General features: G+C 46.1%; 1 protein-coding gene across 6 annotated transcripts in view; it reads right to left on the reverse strand.

Annotated features, from left to right (window-relative positions):
- The window catches only part of LOC137334786 (FYVE, RhoGEF and PH domain-containing protein 4-like), a 252,962-nt gene that overhangs the window by 166,204 nt on the left and 66,859 nt on the right, over positions 1–19,899 (reverse strand). Inside the window, exon 1 of one of the 6 annotated variants that reach the window (XM_067999754.1) lies at positions 7,675–7,752. The exons of 4 other annotated variants lie outside the window; for them this stretch is intronic. In XM_067999754.1, the coding sequence (XP_067855855.1) occupies positions 7,675–7,726 (52 nt within the window). In that variant the 5' untranslated portion in view covers positions 7,727–7,752. Of the gene's footprint in view, positions 1–7,674; positions 7,753–19,899 lie in introns of those variants that run through there. One more of the 6 variants, XM_067999758.1, reaches the window with a different exon arrangement.

Below are 19,899 nucleotides of genomic sequence, written 5' to 3' on the forward strand. Positions count from 1 at the left end.
TTTCTGGGCCCAGGAGCAACATTCCTTCTCCCCCTGGCTCCACCAAAAATAAAAATTAACATTACCTGGGCTGTTATGTGAGCAGCCTCCAGTGGTGTCTTTAAGGACCCCTGGTTAGGCCGCATCGCACGAATGCGCAGTGCGTGCGTGGCACAAACTCTGCCGATTTGTACTTCGGAATTGCAATCGGTGTCCTATGCATATTACAGTGGCCTCTCGCCTGAGATAGGCAAGTGCTCCAGCTGAGCATCTCAGAATCCTACTCAAGATGGCGGCGGCCGTGCAAACTTACTGACAGTCCCTCCAATGCCTTCATCCAGATCATTAATATAGATAGTGAACATTAACAGTCCTGGCACGATACTTGCAGGACTCCACCAGTAACTGGTCTCCCTGCAGAACCACTACCATTAATAACCACCCTCTGTCTATGAGAATGCAACCAACTACAACAACTTGCATTTATATAGCGCCTTTAACGTAGTATAACGTCCCAAGGGCTTCACAGGAGCGTTAGCAAATAAAATTTCACACTGAGCCACATAAGGAGGTATTAGGACAGATGACCAAAAAGCTTGGTCAAAGAGGTATGTTTTAAGGAGCATCTTAAAGGAGGAGAGAGAGGCGGAGCGGTTTAGGGAGGGAATTCCAGAGTTTAGGGCCTAGGCAGCTGAAGGCACGGCCGCCAATGGTGGAGCGATTAAAATCGGGGATGTGCAACAGGCAAGAATTTGAGGAGCGCAGAGATCTTGGAGGGTTGTAGGGCTGGAGGAGGTTACAGAAATAGGGAGGGGCGAGGCCATGAAGGGATTTGAAAACAAGGATGAGAATTTTAAAATCGAGGTGTTCCTGGACCGAGAACCAATATAGGTCAGCGAGCAAAGGGGTGATGGGAGAACAGGACTTGGTGTGATAACCAATTCCTTATCCAGCCCTGGATATGCTCTCCTATCCCACAGGTCTCTTATCTTATAAATTAACCTACTGTGTTGCACCTTGTCAAAAGCTTTTTAAAAAACCAAATATGCTATATCAATTAGGCTACCTTCATCCACCAACCTAGTAACTTCCTCAAAAAATTCAACCAGGTTTGTGAGACAACCTTCTTTCCTGAAACCATGTTGGGAGTCTCTAATAACCCCTTTCTCTTTATAGGTGGTTATACAGTGTATCTCGAATCATCCCTTCTGGCAACTTGCCTATAATTGAAGTCAAGCTAATGAGCCTATAATTGTTCAATGCAACATGGCTGCATGGGACAAGCTCAACTGATCTGCAGCTCTTTACCTGTCTGTCATTTTCATGTTTGTAACTCAAATCCTAGGCTTTCCAGAAAGGCACAAAAAAACGATTATAGACAAATTTTAAACACATAAAATGCCATTGTCCAGGTAAGTTTAATGATCCACTTATAAGTTTTGTATTTTTAAAAATATCTTTATTGTACTACAAGCCTTATTTCCATTACTAAGTTTTTCAGTTTAGTGAGAGTCGAAGATGGTGGCCAAAAGAATTTTCTAAAAATATCTGTGACAATTTTATTGGCTTCCATTCTCATTTTTTATTAGTCACTTGAGGTAATTGCTTTCATTACATTTTCATTGGAAGTTTATGTGCTTAATTTGCCCGCTTTTTATTGGTAAGTTGCCTATCTGTTTAGCTATGGGTTCACTGCAGTTTTATGAACATGAAATTTGAGTCAATGAGGTGCGAGTGTGATACGTGAATTGCATATCAATTGTGACACCTGATGTGTGATGGGCACAGATGTACAATAGATACAAGATTTTATATCTTATTAGTCAATCTCCTATGGTGTTGCACATGGTAAGTTGGAGAAATAGGGTCACTCTTATCTGTCCCTGATCTTGTGTATCTGTCTCTCTTCTCTTTTTCAACCCGTAACTCTTTGTTTCTCCTATCTTTTTCATCCTTTCTTTCAGGTAGTTGTTGGTGGGGTGGTATGGCCTGGTATAACACAGAAAAGAGCCAACAATGGCTGCAGGCTGCATTTGAGATGGGATTGCAGGCCCTTGGCGGCTCCTTTCCCATCCATTCCCTTATCACTCATGCTCCCGCACTCCCACCCTGACATTCTCATCACATCCCCTACCCCTTCATCTTCCTACTGTCTTTCTCCCCTTTCTACCGCCCCCTCACACATATCACTACACCTACCTCTCCCCACTTGAACTACCTACTCAACTCCTGAATCCTCCACTCGCTCTTGCTTCACTGTCATTCACCTTACCCTTAAGTCCCCAACTTTCCCCCCACTCCTGCTCATTCCTTCCAAGGGAAGATGCTGAGAGACCAGAGGTTCCTCATCCTGTTTCCCTCCTCTCCTCCCTTTGTTTGCTTTCAAAATTCGGATTCTTTTTAATAAAACTAAAAATACAGAAAGGTAGTGTCTGCCATTCTCTCTATTTCTTTAATAGGTATTAGCAATCTCTGTTTCATAGTTCAAGGAATTACTTTTTCTAGCAGTCAGCAAAACACAGGTGGATAATTAGTTGGCGTCAAAATTTAATTGGTGTTTTTGTTTTTAAAATTAAACTAACAGTAACATGAAGCCCATCGCTCTACTCCATTTTCCCCTTCCTTCTCTCTCTTCCTTCAGCTTAATGCACTTTGAGAAGTTTATAGGACACAAATTTCCTGGGAAATTAGGCACAATACAAATGCTAAGACCGCACAATCCAAATTCAGCTCAGAGTCACAGCTCTGAATCGGGCGTGCAAGGGCGGGGTGTACACTACATGCACCGTAATACTCGTGCTGCCCGATCATATCATCACTCAGGCATGCAGCCAGCACTACCCGTGCTACTCATTGGCTGCACGCCTGTGAGGGGGAGGGCAGATATTGGGTGTCTCTGACGCCACTTAAAGGCAGCCAGCACCTTTAAAGGATAGGTGCATTCTGGCTGCATTCACTAGGGAAACAGTTCTGAGTAAAGATATGGCTGAAATAACTAGTAAAAGAGAAACCAATGTTTTATGATGCAGCCTCGGAGGCCCTAGTGCAGGCAGTGACCAGGAGGAAGAAAATCCTCAATGCCTTGGAACAGGAAGCCCTCCAGGCATCTATTCCACTGTCAGTGGGAAGAAATTGCCAGAAATGCTGCACCGAGGACATGGCTGCGATGCCAGAAGAAATTCAATGATCTAACTAGAGTCGTTAAGGTAAGAATACTGCTCTCTTACTCTCTGCTCCCACCTCCACCACTTTCAGCCTTATTAATCACAACACTCCTCTCCCCCACTTCCCTTCACTCTCCTACAACCACTGCACCACACATTTTTCTCATACTCACACACTTACCACTAGCACAACCCTCACTCACCCACAAAGCACATTCCACACACTATCAGCTATTCCACCATGACAACCACATTCTCCAAACACCTCATAAGACTTTCAGCAACACAATCCCTTCTTTCTTACAGGAGAAGATTGCACACAACTCCAGACAGCAGACTGGCACCGGAGGAGGAAAAGCCCACCTGAACACCCGCTCCCCCCTCGAAGAAAGTGTGCTTGCCAACATGGGCAGGGGAAGAATCGAAACCCTGGTGACTGACAACGCTGGAGGAGACGTCATGCATGGTTTCTTCATACCGAATCCTTTTTGTCCCCTCTGACTTCTCTCTCACCCCATGACAAGCTGCAGATACATTCACCATCCACTTCTCTCTCTCTCTCTGCTCTCACTTCACACCACAAGCTAACCCTTGTCCCTCTCTTTCATGTCAGCTTATGAGAATATGGAAGCCCCCGTGCCAGCGGAGGAAGAGGAGATGAGCCTTCAGGAAGATGCAATGTCATTTGATTTGACTCTTGCAAGCATCAGGTCAGATATTGGCACCGTGCAGACTTTAGAGGCTAGGTTAGAGTAGGAGTCTACACATGGTGATTCACCGGGGACATGTGTGCAGGAGCTAGGGCAGATCCCAGACTTTGCCCATTGCAAAAGTCTTCTTCTACAAGTAAGCTTTGCTCCCTACGAACCTAAACAGGACCTTGTGCACAAAGTCACCTGGAACATCAGGCTACACGGTGAACAATTAACTCTTTTACTGATAAGGTACAAACCACTGTATGCTCTTGATCCTTCCAACTGTCAGATAAATAACATTGGCAGACTGTATATCACAGGCTACAAATGCAAAGCAAGGTTACTGAGTAATATTAAACAAGAACAAGAACAAATACAGAAGATTTACTTAGACTTTTTTTATTCGTTCATGGGATGTGGGCGTCACTGGCGAGGCCAGCATTTATTGCCCATCCCTAATTGCCCTTGAGAAGGTGGTGGTGAGCCACCTTCTTGAACCGCTTCAGTCCATGTGGTGAAGGTTCTCCCACAGTGCTGTTAGGAAGGGAGTTCCAGGATTTTGACCCAGTGATGATGAAGGAACGGCGATATATTTCCAAGTCGGGATGGTGTGTGACTTGGAGGGGAACGTGCAGGTGGTGTTGTTCCCACGTATCTCCTGCTCTTGTCCTTCTAGGTGGTAGAGGTCGCGGGTTTGGGAGGTGCTGTCGAAGAAGCCTTGGCGAGTTGCTGTAGTGCATCCTGTGCATGGTACACGCTGCAGCCACAGTGCGCCAGTGGTGAAGGGAGTGAATGTTTAGGGTGGTGGAAGGGGTACCAATCAAGCAGGCTGCTTTGTCCTGGATGGTGTCGAGCTTCGAGTGTTGTTGGAGCTGCACTCATCCAAGCAAGTGGAGAGTATTGCATCACACACCTGACTTGTGCCTTGTAGATGGTGGAAAGACTTTGGGGAGTCAGGAGGTGAGTCACTCGCCGCAGAATACCCAGCCTCTGACCTGCTCTTGTAGCCACAGCATTTATATGGCTGGTCCAGTTAAGTTTCTGGTCAACGATGGCCCCCAGGATGTTGATAGTGGGGGATTCGGCGATGGTAAAGCCGTTGAATGTCAAGGGGAGGTGGTTAGACTCTCTCTTGTTGGAGATAGTCATTGCCTGGCACTTGTCTGGCATGAATCTTACTTGCCACTTATGAGCCCAAGCCTGGATGTTGTCCAGGTCTTGTTGCATGCGGGCTCGGAATGCTTCATTATTTGAGGGGTTCCGAATGGAACTGAACACTGTGCAATCATCAGCGAACAACCCCATTTTTTATGATGGAGGGAAGGTCATTGATGAAGCAGCTGAAGATGGTTGGGCTGAGGACACTGCCCTGAGGAACTCCTGCAGCAATGCCCTGGAGATGAGATGATTGGCCTCCAACAACCACTACCATCTTCCTTTGTGCTAGGTATGACTCCAGCCACTGGAGAGTTTTCCCCCTGATTCCCATTGACTTCAATTTTACTAGGGCTGCTTGGTGCCACACTCAGTCAAATGCTGCCTTGATGTCAAGGGCAGTCACTCTCACCTCATCTCTGGAATTCAGCTCCTTTGTCCATGTTTGGACCAAGGCTGTAATGAGGTCTGAAGCCGAGTGGTTCTGGCGGAATCCAAACTGAGCATCGGTGAGCAGGTTATTGGTGAGTAAGTGCCGCTTGATAGCACTGTCGATGACACCTTCCATCACTTTGCTGATAATTGAGAGTAGACTGATGGGGCAGTAATTGGCCGGATTGGATTTGTCCTGCTTTTTGTGGACAGGACATACCTGGGCAATTTTCCACATTGTCGGGTAGATGCCAGTGTTGTAGCTGTACTGGAACAGCTTGGCTAGAGGCGCAGCTAGTTCTGGAGCACAAGTCTTCAGCACTACAGCCGGGATGTTGTCGGGGCCCTTAGCCTTTGCTGTATCCAGTGAACTCAGCCATTTCTTGATATCACGTGGAGTGCATCGAATTGGCTGAAGACTGGCTTCTGTGATGGTGGGGATATTGGGAGGAGGCCGATTAGATTATAATACTTCACTTAATTTACTGTACAGGTTTCACAATAACATCTCGAACCTTTTGTAGATTTCAGAAGTAGCGCTCTTATTTTGAACCAGTCCATGATCAAGTGTTTTACGAGAGACTGGGTGCTCATTAAGTACTCTATCAGCTCTGACTTATCAGCCATCTGACAAAGTAGAAGTGCACTGACAAATAAGTGCTACCACCCTGCATTCTATCCTTCTTTTCCCTTTGATATTCAGCTGAAACAAAGGAAGATCAAAAAGGCATCCGCCACAATTAGTCAAAACTGTCCATCAAAGTACTGCTTGACAAGTTTCCCTCCTTGGTCATACCCCCACAACTACCACTCTCCCAGCCACAACCAACCTTACTTAAGTTTTTTGTGATTTTATTATTTTAAAAGTGCTGTAAATGCACAAGGAATTTTAAAGTGTTAAGAGTGTTAGTAGGGGCATGGGACTTGAGATCGCAGTTCAGGGAGTAGTGCCAAGGGGTAGGTCCTATCTTGAGAAGGAGGCATGTGGTAATGACTGGGGGTGGGGTTTAGTTGCAGCAGGGAATGGTTGGGAAGACAGCCACAAGAGAACGCAGCAAGGAGGGGGCAATCTGACATGGCATGATTTTACCTGTTCCAAGATAGCTGGTACTACGGACATGGCTAGAAAATGAATAGATGGATAGATAGATGTACACAGAACATGACAGTCACAACCTTTCGAACAGCAGATGAAATTTTAATTTGCTACCCGGACATACCATACGCTATGGATCCTAGCAGATCGAATCAAAACTATTAGCATTTGGAACATAAGTGTTATCTGAACTTTCCCAATTCAAAACCAGAATTGGTTACAAAAATTGTGATTACAATGGCAAATGTACTTGAGAACAATATGCAACACAACACTGTACAGAAGACAAATTGGATCAACTCCAATCTGATAAATGTACTTTTTCACCATCCAGGCACTCAAATCACTCCCAATCAACCCTGTGAATTGAACATTTAAGCATTGCATACTGTAACATCTGACTGTATCTCCAGCCCATGTCACGTCCACCAATCAGCCAAGGGAAGGTAGGGACAATGGGACACGGTCGTCAGTTGGTGGGTGAGAGGAGAAAATGGGCCACGACACAAGGTCCTGGTTACTATCCAGTGGTTTCTGCTGGGAAGTCATTCATGTGAACATCACCGAAGACATGACTGGGCTCAGCTGTGAATACCTATTGACATGCATTGTCTAGGCTCATCCATGAAGAATGGCTATTTATTCAAATATTATTTAAACTTTCTTTTGTTTTTTTCACTTTCTCATTGGTATATGTACAGCACAACACAGAATAGTACAGTATATCACACATTTCCAGATGCTGCACACATTTTTCTTTATATAAATATATGGCAAATTATCTAATTACTCTCCATTTTCCAATTACATTTGGATACGTAACTATACACTACAGCACATAATTTTAGCACAGCTATTAGTGTATGCAAAATTTCAATCCATGATATTGTTGCAAGATCAGTCATCTTATCACACTGATACAGCAACCATAAAAACTTGAATTCAAGTTTGCTGTATTGCACCTTTGTATGTTAAGAATGTTTGCAATGGGAAAATGAAACAGATCGCTATTACACTTAATGTAATACCAAAATTGCCCTGGTATATTTGTGCATAATTTGGAGTTTTATTAATTTGAAAATATTCAAATGAATTATTATTTTAACTTCCAACATAGGTGGGACACTTGTAAAGTTTAGATGACATCACCTACCAGTGAAAACAACTTGTGAGTGCGAGACTTTGAAATAAACAGTCCGATCCATTTTTCTGCCCTGTACCAGTTACCAGTGTTTCACAAAAGTAGCTCCAGCAAATTATACCTCTGACAGCTCTTTTGAGCAGTCAAACGCATTTCCTGTTCACATCCTGAGTCACACTGGTAATAGAATAGGCCAAAAATATTCAGAGGAGTCATCTTATTTCCGTTCTTGCACTTACCGCACCAGATTCAACAATACTGAGAGGTCCCTGGTGATCTCAAAAGGCAGCTGTAACTTGAAAACTACTACTGCAGCAAAAATTTGATATGGGTGACACAATGAAAGAGAAATCCTCAAGCATCATGTTAACACTTGTGTCTAACATCATTCTGTACTTCAGAGGTCTGGGGCATGATTTCTGGCTTATGTTTTGAGTGGTACACTTGGTAGCTGTGCCAAAGTTACTCATGCAAAAGAAACTGTTGCAGCTTAATATTTGATTGCATTTTGATGCAAAGCTACACAGCATCTCCATGCCCAATAGTTTAAAAATTGAATGTCTAGAAAGCAGCTCTAAACATTTCAATTTAGGTCAGGTAGGTTTAAAAAGTGCCCGTGAGGTTTGGTGGATTCCCTGAACACTTCGTAAACCAAAGCCCCGATTTTAACTCGGGAAGTGGGAGGGGTGAGTGGGTGTAATCAGGCGGGGTGAGTGGCAAACCCCTCTGACATAGTCAGCATAAGGCCTGGGTTTTAATTCTCAGGCCTCATTTTAATATGATTGATGGGCCAACACAATACCCGCCAATGTGCCAAGAAGTCAGCTGGACCAGACTGCCCCAGTAGCAACTGAGGTGCAGCAGTCTGCAGCCGGGCCCTCAGGATCGAGCACCCACAAGTCACCAGCCACGAGCATCGCAAGGGTCCTAATATGAGCAACAGCAGCCATCCACCAGCTTTGTTGAGTCCACAAGGGGAGCATCTCGTAGGAGTAATAGAGTTAGTAAACCTTCCTGTAAGGAAAGCACCATGGGTTGATACTTGGGTGAGAAATTAATTAGTGTTGGGAATTAAATTCATCACCCTAATCATATTTGGCACTTTGGTCTGCAGTATGGTTTTATAGCAGCTTCTAAGTCTGCATTGTCAGTATGTCATTAATGTAGAAGGTGGCTGAACGGCTTAAATGTTCTTTAATGTAGGATTAAGGGAGTGGTGAAGGAAGAAACAAGGATTGTTAATGCAGAGGGAGTTTGTGTGAGTTTTCATGGCAGAAGAATAGCTGGTCACCAGAAATCCTGAGCAATTAATTCATCCGATGAGGACTTATGCCGCTGCCTCCTCCAAATGCAGATTTCTTTGTATGGCAAGGTTGTGCATTCACGTAGCACATCACTATGATGAAGGAGACTTTGTGGGGCATATTGTAAGGAGCCCCTAGGCCTGACCAGACATCAAACACATTTTGAGCAGCCCTACAGTGCACTCAATTATGAGCCTGCTGGTTCCATGGCGTTGATTACCTGTTGCTCAGGTGTGATGAGATTGCGGTGGGGTGTCATGAACCACAGAGGTAGGGTTTATCCCTTGTCCCCCAGCATCCAACCTGTCACATTCATGTGGCAACATGTGTGCAGTCAATGACACCCTGTACATAAGGGAATCCAGTCATTGCTGCAAAACCCTGCGCTCTCTCGTATTGATGTTGTAAGAATATAGATATATTTTTACATTATTCTAATACAGAACAAAGACAGAATAGTAATGTAGACAGAATTGGTTTAAACTGTGTTCTCGCAAATCCTGAATTTTCCCCTCAATGACGCTGATAAAATTAGAGAAGGATGAATTTCAGGATCGAAGACATCGTACTGTAAGGATAGGCACATATAGATTATTAAATAAATCAACTAGCTGGGTAATATTGAGCTTAAAGGGTTGATAGGATTAAAATGCAAAGACTTTTAATACACAGGCTTTTGATCACAGCAGGGGGGAGTGTAAAAGAGGAGAGTACGGCAATATAAAAAGGCAATGGGCAGCATTTCAGCACCTACTATCGGGTGCGTTCCTGGCGGAGGGGCCCCGAAAATCGTGAAATCCCGGAGCGGGACCGGAGCCCGCCTCGAACCTGTGCACTTCCGGGTTCCCCACTGACGTGCCGGCGTGCGCGCGCAGCCCCCGCTGGTGGGAATCCCGCAGGCAATTAAAGCCAGCGGGATGCCACTTGAAAGTATTTATTTGGCTTGTTCACGTCATTAACTGACCTGATTAAGGGATTATGTGAGGAGGGGTGGGATTTTAAAACAAACTTGGACTGTTTCCCACACTGGGGGAAACACTCCCAGTTCAAATGGACCTGTTGCAGCCATCAGCCTGTGGCAGCTGCAAAGGTCCATTTGACAGGTGGGGGGGGGGGGGGGGGGAGACCCTCACTCATTGCAGGAGGCCACTCTGTCACTTGGGACAAAGTTTGGCCTCCACCATCCTCCTCCTGACAATCAAAGTCACCAACTTGTACACTTACCCCGGTGTCCAGACACATGTGCCTACCTTGCGGACCCCCTCAGATGTACATCTTCCGGATGGGGGCCGCCGTAGCTGCATTCATGACCTCCTCGGAGGGCAAGCAGCATCACCAGCCTCGCCATCCACCTCTGACACGTGGAGCTCCACAACACAGTGCTGTGACACATCCACCTGCACAGCAGGAGGGAGGGCTACCGCAGAGAGAGATGCGTCGCAGAGGGCACTACCCTCGCCACAGGGTCCACAGACCGAGGCTCAGCTTCCTGGACCTCTCTGAGCAGCAGTGCACACGGAGGCTCAGAGTCACTCGACATGTAGTCGTGGACATCTGCAGCCTCCTTCATGCCAAGCTGCTCCCGGCTGGCCCGAGCACCATCTTCTTACCTGTCGCTGTCAAAATCACCACTGCCCTCAACAACCTCTCCTCCGCATCCTTCCAGGGTGCAACCGGGGACATCGCCGACGTCTCTCAGCTGTCTGCACAGAAGAGCCCTGCAAATACACCTACACCCACTCTGCAGTGACACAATGGGTGGCATCAGTTGTGGGTCTTCATAGTGATCCTCAGGAAAGGGCATTATTGCACAGACCAGACAAGATTTGCGAAGACGTGGCAGTAGTGGTGACTATATAATATGTGATGTGAGTTGGTCAGAAATTCAATATAAGTAACAACCATGACAAACCCTCAAACACCCTTGTGCATCCCCTTCATGCTCACGACACGTCTGTCTTACGCTGCCTACTGCACATATGTGATGCATGCCCTGTGGCTGCAGCACAGGTAGTGGTAGGTTGAGTGAGGCTGGCCGTGAAAGAGATGCATGAGAGGGTGAGTACGAGATAGAGCCATGAGATTGTATGAGGATTGGGTTGAGTGGTAGTGGCGGGATGAGTACTGGCAAGGTGAGTAGGTGCAGGTACGATGAGGATGAGGTTTGAGTGGGTATGAGGGGTGATGTGACAGAGTAGTGTTGGCAGTGCAGAAGGAGATGTGGGTTGGGGGCGGTGATGTGGCAGACGGAGTGTAGGGGAAAGAGTAAGTGTACTCACTTTGGCTGACCTACTGAGGTCATTGGAGCGCCTCCTGCACTGTATGCAGGTGGGTGATATGTTGGTGGTGCAGGTGACCTCCTCTGCCTCCTCGAGCCAGGCCTTCCTGGTGGCAGAGGCAGGCCGCTTCCTCCCGCCCGCCGGGAGGAAGATCTCTGTCCTCCCCCTCCTCCTCACCCCATGTATTGATACCTGGAGTGAGGCATCATTAAACTGGGAGCAGCCTTCCCCCTGGGCTGCTCCATGCTGGGATTTTTTCTATTTGTTGCAGCATCTGTCAGTGGAGGACTGCCCCTTTAAATTGAGCTCCTCCAGCTGACAGATCTTACTGCGCATGCGCAGCCCGCCCGACGCGCAGATCAGCAGTGGGGAACCCAGAGGAGCAGGTAAGTGAATCCAATTAGTGGATTGAATGCTACAATCGCGCGGGAAGCTGACTAATTTCACTGGGCGCGTTACCCACGCGCCCGATAGCCCCCCCGCCGAGAACCCGCAGCCCTGCTAACATCGGGCCCAATATGTTGCTAGGGAGCATACATCAAAGGTTTGTACAATAAAGCTATGGCTTGGGAAAAGCAATGATAGAAAGTAACTGTATTGTATGAAAAGACATGAGGCCCCTCATCCCTATCTGGCAATCTGTTCAAAGAACTGAGAGTCATAGAACACCCAGGGCTCAATTTTAGGCGGCAATTGCAGGTGCGTTGGGGCCCCGAAAATCGCGGAAATCCCGTTCGGGTTCGGAAGCCAGCTCCAATCCGCCGACTTCCAAGTTTTCCAGGGACCCACCTGTGTGTGCGCGGGCGACCCGAAAATGGAAGTCCCGCCGGCAATTAAAGAGCCAAATGTACCTCATTGAGGTACTTAAGGCACTTTACCTGTGACAGATGAAGTAATTGTAATGATTTTTAACTTACCCATGGGGCTTGCCCACTGCTTCTGATTCAAGGGCCGGATCATGGAAAAAGAAACTAAATAAATTACATAAAACACTATAGAAGGAAGTTAAAACACAAAATGAATTTATCTTTGCACCCTGTTCCAATGTCCCCCTCTTCACGCCCCTCTCCTCCCCCGATCTTCCCCTCTCTCCTCTCCCCCCCCGGTCTTCCATTCTCCCCCTGGATCTTCCATTCTCCCCCCACCCGGATCTTCCATTCTCCCCCCACCCCGATCTTCCATTCGCCCCCCACCCCGATCTTCCATTCGCCCCCCACCCCGATCTTCCAGTCCAGCACCAGATGATGTCTCGCTCTCTCTCTTTCTCTCCCCCCCACCTCGCGTTGCAGCTCCTGACAGCAGCCAACCTGTCAATCAGACTGGCAGCTGGGCGCGAAACCCAGAGAGGACGTTAATCATCAGCAATCAACATGCGATCGCATCGGAAACGGTAAGTTTTGTTCATGTGGGTTTGCCATGCGCACCTTCACTCCCCCTGCTGCCAACCTGCCATCATTGCAAAATTGACCCCCGCCCCGTGTTTAACATTCAGCAGGGTAGAAAATGCTATAAAAAGAGATCCAACATTTGACTCAGTAGGAGCTTTGCTTTGCCGACAAGGCCAGGTATATGAATAGGTTTAGATAAGCCATTCTCTCGATATCCCCCGAGAAGTTCCCTGCACAGATGGTTTCAGACGTGGTGCTAAATGTGTACTATTCTGTATGGAATGTTTAAGATGAATGTTCTGAAGCAAGAATAAATGAAGTTAATTTTCCAGACATAGTATTGTCTCTAGCTTTACGAATCTGTTAAAAGGATAAGGAAGGAATTATCTTACAGTCGTCAATGGGGAAAGTGATGTACTGGTTAGCCCTGGCGAACAGGGCATTGCTGATGTGCTTAATGCAGCTGTGTACTGCAGACTGGGATATGCAGGAGATGTCGCCTGTAGCAGACTGGAAGGAGTCAGTGGCAAAGAGTTAAGGGCTGTGATGACTTTGACAGCCGCTCGCAAAGAATGGGCCCCATGTCCAGTAAGCAGCTTGTCCTGTTGCAGCAGACTGCAGAGCTCTGTCACAGCCTACCAGGAGAAGAGCAGCCTCCTGATGCACTGCTCTTCAGATAGTTCCAAGAAATTGACTCTTGGCCTGTACACCCTGTGTGCTGGGTAAGGCCTCCTATGAGCAGCCCCTCTCACCTGCTATCTTCTAAAAGGGCTAGTAACTGTTGCTGCTCCTCCTCCGCCTCCTCTTCCTCCATCCAAATCAAACCAGCACTAACAGCACTCATAATAAGCAGATAGAGCGAACTGAGGGCGAAAGGCAAAAAATATCAGAAAGAAGTAATCTGGAAGCTGGAAACTCACCTGGCAAGCAGACGAATATATATTATATATATATTTATATATATGTATGTATAAAAATGACAGACAGGAAAGGTACTCCATACTCATCCAGAACCATGTAAGTTTCTGGGAGAGGCAAAAAACAGATAAAAACCTAATCCAATTAGGGGGAAAAATCTGGAAAATTCCTCTCCAACCACTTTAGGTGATTGAAATTAACCCAGGCGATCACACTGACCCTGGTTTATATTAAGGGTGCTTACCTCTTGTACATGGTGATCTGCACCCCAGCCAGAAACAGACCCAGCTCTCTCTTGAAGGAATACAGCAAATTAGTGTTCACTGCATGAGCCAGCAACCTGTTCTCCAGGTCCACTATTCTCTGGGAAAAGAAGAACTGTCGAACATCCAACCTAGTTCAGCCCCTTACATAACTTATAAGTATGACGCCTGGGTCCTCCCTAAACTATCCAGTTAAAATAATTGTTCCACGTAAACACAATCTAGTCACTTCATTATTTTATAAACCTCAATCAGATTGCCGCTGATTCTATGCTTCTCTAAAGTATACAGACTATCTGGGTAGCTAAGGTGTTTTAAACTGACAATCAATCTTGTGGCTCTCCTCTGCACCCTTTCCACAGCCTCAATATCCCCCACCATGTGAGGGGGACCAAAACTGGACACAGTATTTTAACTGAGGCCTAACCAAGGCCGTGTACAAGTACAAAATGGTATTTTCTTTTTATAGTGAATTGTCCTGTGAATACAACCTAGAATCTGAGGGGTTGCGAATGGAATTGAACACTGTGCAATCATCAGCAAAATCCCCATTTCCAACCTTATGATGGAGGGAAAGTCATTGATGAAGCAGCTGAAGATGGTTGGGCCGAGGACACTGCCCTGAGGAACTCCTGCAGCAATGTCCTGGGGCTGAGATGATTGGCCTCCAACAACCATCTTCCTTTGTGCTAGGTATGACTCCAGCCACTGGAGAGTTTTCCCCCTGATTCTCATTGACTTCAATTTTACTAGGACTCCTTGGTGCCACACTCGATCAAATGTTGCCTTGATGTCAAGGGCAGTCACTCTCACCTCATCTCTGGAATTCAGCTCCTTTGTCCATGTTTGGACCAAGGCTGTAATGAGGTCTGAAGCCGAGTGGTTCTGGCGGAACCCAAACTGAGCATCAGTGAGCAGGTTATTGGTGAGTAAGTGCTGCTTGATAGCACTGTCGACGACACCTTCCATCACTTTGCTGATGATTGAGAGTAGACTGATGGGGCAGTAATTAGACAGATTGGATTCGTCCTGCTTTTTGTGGACAGGACATACCTGGGCAATTTTCCACATTGTCGGGTAGATGCCAGTGTTACAGCTGTACTGGAACAGCTTGGCTATAGGCACGGCTAGTTTTTTTTTATTCGTTCACGGATGTGGGCGTCGCTGGCAAGGCCGGCATTTATTGCCCATCCCTAATTGCCCTCGAGAAGGTGGTGGTGAGCCGCCTTCTTGAACCGCTGCAGTCCGTGTGGAGTTAGTTCTGGAGCACAAGCCTTCTGCTCTACAGCCGGGATGTTGTCGGGGCCCATAGCCTTTGCTGTATCCAGTGAACTCAGCCATTTCTTGATATCACGTGGAGTGAATTGAATTGGATATTGGGAGGAGGGAGAGATGGATCATCCTCTCGGCAATTCTGGTTGAAGATGGTTGCAAACGTTTCAGCCTTGTCTTTTGCACTCACGCACTGGACTCTGCCATCATTGAGGATAGGGATGTTCACGGAGCCTCCTCCTCCCTTTATTTGTTTAATTGTCCACCACCATTCACGACTGGATGTGGCAGAACTGCCGAACTTTGATCTGATCCTTTGGTTGTGGAATCGCTTAGTTCTGTCTATAGCATGTTGTTTCTGCGGTTTAGCATGCATGTAGTCCCGTGTTGTAGCTTCACCAGGTTGGCACCTCATATTTAGGTATGCCTGGTGCTGCTTCTGGAATGCTCTTCTACACTCCTCATTGAACCAGGGTTGATCCCCTGGCTTGTTGGTAATGGTAGAGTGAGGAATATGCCGAGCCATGGGGTTACAGATTGTGCTGGAATACAATTCTGCTGATGGCCCACAGCGCCTCATGGATGCCCAGTTTTGAGCTGCTAGATCTGTTCTGAATCTATCCCATTTAGCACGGTGGTAGTGCCACACAACACGTTGGATGGTGTCCTCAGCGTGAAGACAGGACTTCGTCTCCATAAGGACTGTGCGGTGGTCACTCCTACCAATACAAGCCATTAGAAACAGGCAAGGTACAGGGAATAAAATTGAAGCAAAAAGAAAGAAAAGCACCAACTATTTTAATTAAAGGAGTTTAATGGATTGAATTTTTAAACTGGACAACTTCATGATAATTACCAGAATCCTTTGGTTTAAGGTAGAACCTATCAGTTCCAGATGCCCCCGTTATGTTTCTGGGCCCTTTCTTTGCCTCTTACTCTAGATTTTATAGTTTCCATATTTTAGTTGACTCTCATAGGTGAATTCCAATGCCCAGTGACTTCAAGAGTAATTTCACTAGCCTTGATATCTTGGTAAGATTTTGATGACATGCCCTGGATAACGAACAGAAAAACCTCTCTGATAATTATTTTAGTTACTATAATTGACTTATGCCACCACAGAATTCTTCACCATTTTCAATAATAGATAAAGCATCAAGCCACATTTTAAACTTAAACAATCAAGCAAATGTTTTGAACAAAAGATGAACAAGTGAATAAATAATATTATTAATATGACACACATTTACAATAGAAGTTATACTATCCATTTCCTGAAAAGAAAAGGAAAAGTCAAAATTCCTATACTAAATTTTGAATTAACATTTTATCTATGTAGTGATTCTTTTCTTATTTTTCTCACCACTGCAGAAGCTGAACTAGCCTAACTTTTGAAAGTTCCAAGCAGATTCTCAGTGTTGTCTACTTATACTAAATGAAAGCTGCACTTGCCTGGAAAACTGGATGTTTCTACAGTAAGGATATATTGCGGGTATAATTAAGCCATACAAGAATGATATTATCTTTCACTTCCCTTTGCTATTGACAAAGTTCAGCAGATATAACCATGAAGAACAGACTAAACTGCTCATCTGTTGGTACACATATCATATTCAGCAAAGTTCATTACAGCCAAGATGGCTGTATGACAATCTTCCCCTGCCCCTTTAATAAGCATTAGCATCAGCAGGAAACAAACTGACTCCAGCATCAACCTCATTAATAATAATAAATAAATAAACAAGTTGGGATTTGCTATCAGTTTGCCTGCAATGGGATTGGATTATAACAAATTTGCAAACAAACTCAGTCCTCAGCAAAAAGCATAACTATTACAATAATGTGTGTATTCATCACTTACACTAGGAAGAAGTGTATTATTCTTGTGCCACAATCAAAATACACATTTATACAGGTCAAAAGCACACCAGAGGACAATGAAAAAACAAAGCCTGAAATAGCTGCACCGGCTTCTCACCCCACCCCAAATTCAGCAGAATCTGTTAAATAGGAAGCAGCTGTTTCCAGATTTCAGCTCTTGTTCTACATTACATGCAGAACAAGAGCTACAAACTTTGCAGCCGAGGTTCAACCCTCTTTAGAACTCCTTTTTACCCATTAAAATATATTTTCCTTTTCCCTCATAAACGTACCACTTATGTATTTTTAAAAATGTTGTTTCCATTCCCCCCGCCCTGTGCTCTTCCATTACCTCTCCTCATACTGGGATATGGTTTCATGGGTACCAGCAGCCCTCTGGAACCATGTGGTAATTCGCAAGGGAGATCAGACATTAGGGCCATGATTTTAGTATGGCGGCAGGAAGTCAGCGGGTTGGCGGATTTGTGCGTGGGGCATCTGGAGGCAAAATGAGCAGGTTTAAATTTACGATCGTATCTCGATTGCAGACAATTACCTTTGGGTTTTGATTCTCCAAGCTACGCAACGGGCCTACTGGAATGACGCGATTTAAAGCCCACTATTTAAAGGGTCAGTCCAAGAACGGATTTTGAAGGAGAAAGGGAGTCAAGGAAAGTAAAGGCTGCCCCTAGACTTAATGATGCCTCCCTGGATGTACTGCTGGCTGCAGTGAGAGCCAGGGAGGAGGTAATGTTTCCAATGGATGACAGGAAGAAACCTGGCTCTGTAACCAAAAATGCTTGGCTGGAGGTGGCAGAAGAGGTGAGCAGCAGAAGCACAGTGCCCAGGTCTTGGATTCGGTGCAGGAAGCATTGTAATGATCTAACCAGGTCAGGAAAAGTGAGAACAGTTGCTGATTCACCTACATCCTGTGATGGTCAACACCTTCCCCGCCTGTCACTCTGTGTTGGCACGACTACCCCATCACATAACTCCTCAAACCCACTTAAGTGTCAGCATCCTTCATTTTCTATGCACTTCCACAACTGCCCATTTATTCACCCACCACTGCCACTCACCCCGATCCTGATGCAATGCGATGTATCTATCGGATAGTCACCCTCTGATGCATCTCTTTCATGGTCAGCCTCACCCAAAGCAATGCATTCATAGGGTGACTGTGTCACCTTTAATCACTCACAGATCTGTTCTTTCTCCCTGTGTAGGAGAAGAGAGCGCAAAACGCTAGGGAGAGGAGCAAAACTGGAGGTGGCCCACCACATAGTGGAGGTGACAGACATGGAAGAAGAGGCCATGGAGATAAGTCGGACTGTCGCATGCCTATCCATTGGAGATGGAGAGACTGGCAATCCTCAGATGGCTGGTGACAGAACTTTAACATCTTTCACACACACGATGAATTGATTTTATCAATGATGTAACTGTGTCAGACCTCCGTATAGTCATTAGAAAGATTGTCAGTTTTGCGATGAACTATTAATGTCCCCTTCTGTTGTCTTCCAGGGCCTTAACGCCTTCACGAGGAATCAGCTAGAAATGGACAACAGCGATTCCTCAGAGGAGCTCATTCCTTCTGAGCTCATTCCTCCGGTCATAAGACATCCAGCCATGCATCAGCACAGATACTTGCACTTCGGTGGGTCCTGTTAGACAGTTAGTTGGGCTGTCAGGTGTGCTTGAGCAGACACCGGTGGCAAGGGCAGCTGTGGAGAGTCCGCATCGGGGCACACTCCACTCCGAGCTCTGCCCAGCTGGACATAGATACTGAACCCCGGGGGCCATCGTTGAGAAGGAGAATGAGAGAGGTGCATCAGCAACTTTGCGAGGTAATGGAAAAAGTGCCAGGCACACTCTATACAATAACGGATAGGATGAAGGAGTCGAACTCCATCACCAGTACATTGGTGGCGCAGGTAAGTGTGAGAATGTCCGCAATGAAGAGAATGGTAGCCTCCATTGAGCTTCAAGCACGGCTCTCAAATGAATCCATGCAGGCCTTGACAACGGCTATGCGGACTCTGGATGCCAATATGTCTGGCACCTTAAACCGGCAGCCAGATATGTTAGCTGTGGCCTTATAATGTGGCACATCTCCTCACCAACCTGGTGGCCAGCAGAGTGGTGGGAGTGATGTTGCGCTGGCCCAGGAGAAGGACAATGGCAAATGGGTACATGGAAGTGGGGACTCCACTCAAAGCGCTCCTACGTCTCATCCGTTGCCCCCTCCTCAACCATTACCCGCAATGCTGCCTCCTCTCCCAATGGCCGAGTCTGTCCCTGCACAGGTACAAGTGGTGTAGTCTTTGACAGGGCCCTCACGGGCTCCAAAACCCAGAGGTCATAGGCTGAAAGCATCTCAGCAGTCAGGGCATGAATCAGAGCAACCTGCCAATAAATCTGCTGAAGCCACTGGGGATGCACCACGAAGAAGCGACAGGAAGAGAAAGGCTCAGCAATTGTAGTTCACCAAGGGTATGCACAAGGGTGTTTGACGAGCTGTCATGTTGTTAATTTATATATTTATTTTGTTATGGCACATTAAGTTTAATCATTATCACCTCCACTGCCACGTTTTGGCCATTATTGAGTCCCTTTTGTGAATTCACCCTTTCATGTGCTTCATCATGAATGCAAAAACATGATGCCACCCATTGGGCGTGTGTGCAATGAGTGTATTCATGGTTGAAGAAGTGTTTTGTGCAAATGGTGGCAGGTTTGCTGGTGGTGGTAGTGGTTGTTCCAAGCGGCCTGAGTATTTCAAAGTTTTGAATTTGCACATCTAATTATGAGAACCTGTTAGAGATGAGGGCATCCCTGGCATCACAGGCAACAAAGTGCATGTCTGCCCTAGCGATGGGTTCTCCATCTTCACTTTCCTCCTCCTCAGGTGTACCGTGGAATAGATCCATTGCCCCCCCCTCCCCATCCCGAT

This window comes from Heptranchias perlo, chromosome 18, assembly GCF_035084215.1.
Source record: "Heptranchias perlo isolate sHepPer1 chromosome 18, sHepPer1.hap1, whole genome shotgun sequence".
NCBI classification, from domain to species: Eukaryota; Metazoa; Chordata; class Chondrichthyes; order Hexanchiformes; family Hexanchidae; genus Heptranchias; species Heptranchias perlo.